The 8,514-nt window shown below is 39.8% G+C and overlaps 1 protein-coding gene and 1 long non-coding RNA gene across 2 annotated transcripts; one reads left to right on the top strand and one right to left on the bottom strand.

Annotated features, from left to right (window-relative positions):
- Positions 1 to 644: 644 nt before the first annotated feature.
- CLRN2 (clarin 2) lies at positions 645 to 4,789 on the top strand. The gene is made up of 3 exons (XM_003205914.4): positions 645 to 1,009; positions 3,124 to 3,303; positions 3,725 to 4,789. The coding sequence occupies exons 1-3, from the start codon at positions 757 to 759 to the stop codon at positions 3,988 to 3,990; spliced, it is 699 nt and encodes a 232-aa protein (XP_003205962.1). The 5' UTR covers positions 645 to 756; the 3' UTR covers positions 3,991 to 4,789.
- Positions 1,042 to 8,506, bottom strand: LOC104910814. The gene is made up of 4 exons (XR_793436.3): positions 6,463 to 8,506; positions 2,873 to 2,937; positions 2,162 to 2,229; positions 1,042 to 1,609 (listed from the first exon to the last, which is right to left on the bottom strand). It is a non-coding gene; the product is annotated as an uncharacterized LOC104910814 (long non-coding RNA).
- Between the last annotated feature and the right edge of the window lie 8 nt (positions 8,507 to 8,514).

Raw genomic sequence — 8,514 nt, 5'->3', positions numbered from 1 at the left:
TTTTTTTTTTTTAAAATTTCCAACCCAAATCTCCCCTGGCACAACTTAAGGCCATTCCCTCTCATCCTACCGCTGTTACTTGAGAGAAGAGGCCTACCCCCACCAGTCCACAACCTCCTTACAGGGAGGTGTAGGGCAATAAGGTCTCCTCTGAGCCTCCCCTTCTCCAGGCGGAACAATCCCAGCTCCCTCAGTGCTCCCCATAAGACCTGTGCTCTGCCACGTTAGCAGTCCCGTGAGCTCTGGAAGCAGTGACATTTAGGCTGGCACAGAGTAAGCACCAGGAGGAGCACGCAGCAGAAATGTTAGCAAAATTCTGCAGTCGATTTCCATGCTTGTAATGCTTTGTAGCTAATTATGCTTTTAATAATCTTAAATAAATACAATTCTAGTCCTCAATTTCTTCCCATGTGGTTATGGTATAGATCTCAATGTCATTTGAGCAAGACAATTAAACCTCTGGTGAAACATTAGCTTTGCTAATGATATAGGATTACTTTCCGCAGAAAGAAGCACCACGGCGCTGCACGGTAATGAAGCTGATGTTTGCAACCATCTCAGGATGTTGTCGTAGCAAGATGTATTTTTGGACTTGACTTTTAACCGTACAGTTTAATTTCTGGAGCTTCAAAATATAATGAAATGTATTTCAAAATACCTGCTGTTCAGTTGTGGATTTTGGAGCATCAGGAAAAATTGGGAATGTGCTTAATTGCTGCAGAGAGGCCTTGGAGATGACTCCCTGACACCACTAGGATGCCTGGCTGTTTTAAAAAGACTTTATTTGCCTTGGCTTCTGCAATAAGTTTTGCATCTTTTATCTTGATTGTTGTTGCAATGGGGACCCCGAAGTGGATGACCGGGAAGATCCTGTGCAAAACAGGAGCTGAATTAGTCAATGCCACAGATCCAGAGCTGGTCAAGTTCATTGGAGAAATTTATTATGGACTCTTTCGAGGCGGCAAAATACGCCAGTGTGGGCTGGGTGGGCGTCGCTCCAAATTCTCAGGTAAGTGCAGTTGCAGTTGAATCCCAAACTTGAATGTCTATAGTTCAACTCTAAAGGCACTCCGTTTTGTTTGCAGAACTTGTAGCATGCAATTCATTATTATTAAACTGGCTTTCTTGTGGTCTGTATGGTTTGGGATTTGGGTGGGAATGTAAACCCTCTATCATTTCACGCTAGGTTTTTTTCCTCTGGTTATGTTCCATAATCCTGGAATCAAGAAACAAAACCCCTAGGGCTCGACTGAGGGTTTCCCTTTAGTCTTGAAAAGTGAGTGAAAATTATTGCTTATATCCCAGGCTGAGCTATAGAAGGAAGTACATTCAGGGTGACCCTGTAAGTCACACTATCCCCTTAACCGAAACTTTCCTCTGATGAGTTTTGCTCTTTAGTATTTCTGTGCCTCTAATGTTGCCTTCTTTGTTGAGCTCCTCGCTTTCTTCATGTGCTTGTGGTATTTTTTTCCTTTTAAGAAGTGGAGATGTATATAGCTGTCCACATTAATACATTTCTCCATCTGTCCCAATGCAGACGTTTTCCATTGCAGATCCTCCTAACTTTGTTAACGTGCTGAAGAAGTTTGTAACTTCTTTTCTGGTAACTCTGAAGACAAAAAAATCATTGCTGAATGTGGACTAGTCACATTTCAGTAACCAAAGTGGCTGGCAAGTAGGAAAGCAAAGTTGTTCTTGCTCTGCTTAGCTGCTGTTTCTTTGCAAGATATACAGAAATACAGTCCCATTTCTGTCACCCTATCTGCAGCAGTGACACAAAATGATAAAAAAAGGTAGCCAATACCCTTTTCAATCTTTCTACAATTTTCTGGACTCATTAGTATACTTCCTGATTAATTACAGTGTAAGCTGAGAGGAAGGCCTAGCATTCCACCATCACTATGGAGTGTATTGATACATATCTGTAGGATGTGATCCTATCCTTCTCGGACAAACAAAGCTCTCACTTATGCTAATAAGAATTTTCCCAGTTAGAACTATAAAATTTGGTCATTAACTGCAGTGGACACAGCTGTGTGGTTAGGAAAACAAGTGTGCAAGAGATTTTCCCTTTTAAATACATTAATAGCTCTATAAAGGTTGAAAACTTAGCAGCGCTGGCATCAAAGTCATGGTAGTACTACAGAGCTGTTAGACTCACCTCCTCCTGGGGGTGTTCCATTCGTACTGCGTCATCTATATGAGACCCATGTGGTTTTTCTGGAAGTCCTAAGGCACATAAATTGGTGTGAGATGCTTATGTTTTGACATCTGAATCGAGCCCTGGGAACGAGCTGGGGAAGCAGACATTTGTCTGTGTGCATGGCAGACACAGCTGGAAAGTGTCAGCAGCCCTCACGCCAATGTTCTTCCTGTAGATTCTTTCTTCTTTATTAAACCAGGCTTACTGCTCATGGATTTGGAAGAGAAGCAAAAGAATCCTTCCAACTACCCTGATGCTGGTTTATAATAAAGCTAAATACTTTGCTTTTTTACTGCCAGTTTTTTTCCTGTGAGAAAGTAAGCCAGTTTCTGGCTTCTTATTTCACAGAATCACAGAATTATATTGTGAAACCAAGAAGGGAATTTGAAAAGTGAAACCTGTGAGATTAGGAAATATGAATTCAGAGTAGATCTCACCGGAGCCAGTAGGAAGAGAGAGAAAGAAGAATCACATGAAAAAATAAATCAGACAGGAGCAACACCTTTTCAGGCAGCAAAGAACCAGATAAGGGAACGGGACTTCTGGTCTTCTAAGGGATGAAATTAAAAGCATAGGACGGAAATGGGAGACTGGAAAAGAGGAGTTTGGAGCAGAAAACAAAGATGATTAAGACATTAACAAAACAAGATAAATAAAACAGTACTTAACCCTGAATCCTTACTCACAGGTCCTCTGTGAAGGATTTTTCCCGTGGCAGCATATATCCTGTTTGTCTGAACAGTGAGAAATAAAGCAAAATGAACTAAGGTTAGGGTAACCAGCTGATTGCTTCTTTAAAAATAGCCTTGTTTAGGTATAATTTGAGTTTAGGTATAATAATTGTTGTATGAGCGTAATGTGCTGTTTTTATTGTTGTCAAGAAAAATTACACGCTGAATAGATTATTTTTTTCTCGCCAGTTTTCCCACATATGGTGAAGAAACTGAATACAGGCCTACATGTGATGATAATAATGTTCCTTTGTGTGGCCATTTCCTTTTCTCTGGTCAGTTTTGGATTCTGCATTCTGAACGCAATAAAAGTTCCTTACCGTGCTATTAAGGGTCCGGCAGGAATATGCCTTTGGAATTTCCTTGCAGGTAAAATAATTTACCAGTATTTTTTACCAGGTCACATTTGTAAAAAAAAAAAAAATGTTAACAGCAAAACTTCTCTTGCCTTACTAAATATCTCCTTGGCTTGAATATTTGTGAATAAAATGAAGTTTCAGTTCATCTCATCTACCAAAACAGATGCGTCAGATGGCATTTCAGCTTACTGTACCTAGTCAACTTATTACAGGAGCTGCAAAATGTTGGTCTTTACAATCACTGATAAAGGGACTTTGTTGCAAACACTGGTATAGTGCTTGGCCATACAATAAGGGCTAAGCATTTTGAAGATGTTTAACCATGCCCAAGTCTACCTCATTTTGCTCACTTTTGTATTTAATAAGTCTTTCTGAAGCACAACCACAATGTTTTGACAGCAATGGTGAATGCTTCTTTTGTTCTGTTGCAGGTGGATTCATAGCTCTTGCAGTCACTGGCTTTATGGCTGCTGTAAAACTTCACCGTCTCACAGAAAGAATTGCCAATTTTCGGGAAAATGTCTTTCAATTTGTTATCTTAGAAGAACAGTTTGAAGATTGTTTTTGGATTTGTGTGGCAAGCGCCACAGCACATGCAGTGAATTTGCTGCTAATACCCATTAGTTGTATTAATTTCCCTAAAATTAAGACTAAAACTGAAGAGGCAAATGTTACAGCTGAAGATATCATGTACTAATAAATCTACATAAGATTTCTTTGGTCAGAGAACTGTCATGTCAGAAATGGCTTCTTGGCTTTTCTGCTTCTGGCTTGGATGGAGAGCTTTGGCTTAGACATGAGTAAAGATGCCAAGTGTGCAATTCTGCAGTATTTTTTAAGGTCAGTCTACAGCACCAGCAATTAGCACACATGGGAAAGTAGGATTAACAAATGCTACAAACATTTTCAAAAATGAGCTGTTTGTGCAATATATGCCGCTGACAGTTTTGATAAAACTTACATTTTAAATACTTTAGAAAAATAAGGTGAAGAATAATTTCACCTAAACCAAATGTATTTTTTGTTTAGAAAGAAAATACGTTCAGCATAAACCTTTGAAAACATGGAGTATTACAGAACAAAAAGACTGGATGTTTGCTAATTACCTTCTGAGAATTATCTGGACATGTTTAAGAGAGCCATCAAGGACATATTTGATGATGGTAAACTGATTTGAAGAAGGAGACCTCACTATCTGTGGGGCTAAACTTAGGGGGAAGCACAGGCTGAGAGTGTGTGACAGTGTTTAAAAACAGAAATTATCAAACTCCACAAAGTAAAGAAGTGAGAAGAGTAAAGTTTATGGGATGCTGGTAGGCTATGAATAAATGACCAGCTGCATTATGAAGGTTTCATTGCAAGTTCTGGAAGTAAAGTAAATAGAATCTTTTTTTTTAAGTAACAGTGCTTTTAGATAATCTGAAAAGTGTAATGTTAGTGATCTTCAACCTGCTTCTGTCTGAAATCAAGCAAAATAAATATATGATGAAAGAGGACAAAAATGAATAAAAGTGGTTACATGGATGGAAGGTACCAGGAAGTACCCTAGTTCTGACAAGCATATAAGCAGTTCTTGCACTACAAATAATTAATATTTCGCTGAAAAGAATGTAACAGTAAACGTGTCCTTTTTTCCCCCTTTAATTACTGTAGTGAACATATACTACCTTTTTAGCAATAGGAACTACAGATAACTTATGAATTTCTTTGAATGAATGAAAGAAGATATTATCTAAGTTAATGTCAATGAATTATTTTGTAGTCAGTTACACTTTGTCAGACCAGCAGGTTGTGTGACTCCACTCTTGTGACAAGTTCTTTGTAAAAAATAGTAGCATTTGTAGGATTCAAAGTGTTTTTAAAGCAGCTCAAGATATTAAAAAAAAAAATTTTTTTCATTTGAAAACAACTCTTCACAAAAATAGTATTGTAAGGGTCATTTTCAGTAGTGCCTAACACTGTGTTTTATGTGCCCAAATAACTAGTTTTATCACCGAATTGTGCAGAACCCTCAGTAAAACAAGTTACCAGAATAAGCTGATATTTAACATTTTTGCTGACTAAGCTGCTTAAGTAGATATTTAAATGAGGATAACTCAGCTTAAGTCAATGAGTTTAACATCTCTGACCCTGATACTTATTTTCCTCCCTCTTTTTACTATGTTTATGTCTGAAGACCAATGAAAAAAGCTGTCTTATGAAGAAAATTCTACTTTCAGTTGATATTTTTATAAAATACGTTTTGCTACTGTACACAGCAGACTCAAGCCACTAAATGCTGCAGCAGTTTATGTGCATGCTCTGTGTGAGGTAAGAAATTAAAACAATTCAATTCATCTTCAGCACATACTCAGCATGACCAGCAGGCATTTGGAAAGGCAGTATCACAGCTTCAAAGGAAATGTCATATGCCAAAGTCAATCTATAGTTGTACTAAGCAGTCTCTCTGTTACTGTGTGCTATACCACCTCTGGTTTTGGCCCTACAAGGTCAGCAGGATTATGAGTGGAGAATTTTGTGCACCTGCTGTTGCAACAGATATTTATAATCTCTTTTCTTCAGTGCAGTGTTAGCCATTCTTTTTTTTAGGAGCACAATAAATAAATAAATAAGAGGCAGATTCAAAGTTTTGGTAAGTCTGCAGCACTTCTATAATTTTAGCATAAAGAGGACTCGATAAGGTAGAAAAAAAAAATGATTCCTAATTTATATCACATACTTCAGTATTCTAATTCCAGTGGTGTTTTCATCCAGCTCTACAGTAAGTCACAACTGCAGGAGGATGGTGCCATACCCTGTTCATGAGGAGGCAGCAGGTTAGCCCCTTCTGTGACAGTGCCTTTGGTGCTAACAGCACAGTGCTTCTGTGGTACCACCACCTTCTCCTCACAGAAAATTCAGAGTGGCTCTGAAATGCAAGACCTTGAACTGACAGATAACTGCACAACTTAGCCTCCACTAAATGTAGTTCTCTCTAGGAAGTAAAAAGGAAGCAGATTAAGAGATGCAATGTGCTGAAAGATAACTTTGGCAGTGCTTTTCAGTAGTAGTAGTGTGTATGTACTCCCAGACATTTTTCTTACTGCCAGTGGAATATGTAATGCCCCCAAGGCTTCCTCAACAACTATCATTTAAACTGTTACTGAATAAGAGCCGTGGGACTACTTACTCGGGTCACGGCAAGATTGCTGGACTGTTGAACTGGATTCCTTGGCAGGTTGCAGTAGGTCTGAAAGAACCAAGAGAGAGCACTGTGTAAGAAAAGGACAGCTGTGTCGACCAGCTTTTGAATCTTGTTTTGAATCTACTCAACAATGGAGCACACTGTGCAGGAATAGTCCAAAAGATGCCTGACACCACATCTATGAAACGTTTCTGAATCTTACTGTGGGATGTTACAGCTGCCTGAGCTGAATGATGAAATAGCATTACCGTCCAATTACTGCTTGTGAGAAAACAGTATTTTCAGTTCTCTTTCGAGTGAACAGAAGTATTACTTTGCATGAATCAAGCTGAATTGAACATAAACAAGGCTAAATTAACATTTCAGCTGCACAGGTTGTCACAGTTAAGCACAGCTGAGACATATTGATGGGAAAATACATAGAATGTTTGCCCTTTTGTTCCTTGTTGGAAAAAAAAAAAAAGGTTAAATGGAATCACACATAGTTAAGCTGTATAATTAGAAAGCAATCCTTAAGGTTAGCAACGGCCAGTGTTACCACTTAGACCTTTGCACCTTTCCCTTTTACATCCTAAAACACTTTCAGAAAATCTGGAACTTGATATATAAAGAGTGATTTACATTAGCTACACTTCAAATAGAGACGTCCCTAATCACATGCATACTCAACTTGTGGAAATGAAGGCTTCTTTGGGGGGACTTTTTACTCTGGAAGATTTAAACCCCAAGTGGGTACGTTTATGAGGTTATCGTCCATTTGTGAAGTATTCATCCAGAACTTTAAAGAGATAACACATCAAATCCTATTCTTCCATAGAAAACTACTTCAAATGCTCTGAAAACATTCATATCCCTGCAGAGTATGGAGATGCTCCATGAAGGAGGTAGGGAAGCTAAGGGGCCATTCCTCAAAGGACAAAGAAACTATTATTTGTTTATAATAACCTCTCCAAAATAAACAAAGATAAGAACTAACTACTGCTTTGATTCTTTATTAATGTTATGATTTAACATTAAAAATGGATGCAATTTCCATCAGTCATTTTCTGAGTGACATTGCTCTTACTAAGGCTCTCATACCAATGATACTGCATATCAGCAAACCCCAACACTTCTTTTCCATGTGGTGATTTTGCTAGATAAACATACATCTACTTCTAGCTGAATTTTTCTGACATAACCACATTTTTTGGGGGGGGAGGGGAGAAGGGGGAGAAGGTTTGGGGTTGCATTTTGTTGTTTAAATTTAATGCACGGATTATAACTGCTTTCTCTCAGAACCTAATGAACTCATGCCAAGATGTTATCACAGAATCATTTGAATTGGAAGGGAACCCTACAGGCCATCTAATCCAAGTGCCCTGCACTGAAGAGGGACACCTGCAGCTGGATCAGGTTGCTCAGAGCCCTGTCCAGCCTGACCTGAAGTATGTGTAGGGATGGGGCAGGACCAGCTCTCTGGGTGACCCGTGCCAGTGCCTCACCACCCTCATCATAACAAACTTCTTCCTTTTATCCAACCTAAATCTCACCTCTTTTAGTTTGAAACCATTTCCCCTTGTGCTATCACAACAGACCCTGCTAACGAGTCTGTCTTTTCTTGCAGAACCCTTTCAGGTACTGAAAGGTTGCACTCAGGTCTCTCTGGAGCCTTCTGTTCTCCAGGCTGAACAGCCCCAGCTCTCAGCCTGTCCTTATAGGAGAGGTGTTCCAGCCCTTGGAGCATTTTTGTGGCCCTCTGGATGCATACCAGCAGCTCCATCTCTCTCCTGTACGGAAGACTCCACACCTAGATGCAGCTCTGCAGGTGATGTCTCAGCAGCACAGCGTATTGGTACAGTATCACCTCCCTCGCCTTGCTGGCCACAATTCTTTTTATACAGCCCAGGCTACGGTCGGCTTTCTGGGCTACGAAGGCACATTGCCAAGCAAACCCTTGCCCGTCGCGGGATAACATCACTGCGCAGTCCCGATACTCGCAGCGAAGCTCGCTCTCAGAGCCCCGCCTCCCGCTCCCCGCCCTCCGGCCCGCCCCGC

This window comes from Meleagris gallopavo, chromosome 4 (genome assembly GCF_000146605.3).
Source record: "Meleagris gallopavo isolate NT-WF06-2002-E0010 breed Aviagen turkey brand Nicholas breeding stock chromosome 4, Turkey_5.1, whole genome shotgun sequence".
Lineage (NCBI taxonomy): Eukaryota > Metazoa > Chordata > Aves > Galliformes > Phasianidae > Meleagris > Meleagris gallopavo.
Note: the sequence above shows the minus strand (reverse complement) of the source record. Positions and strands in the feature narration are given on the sequence as shown.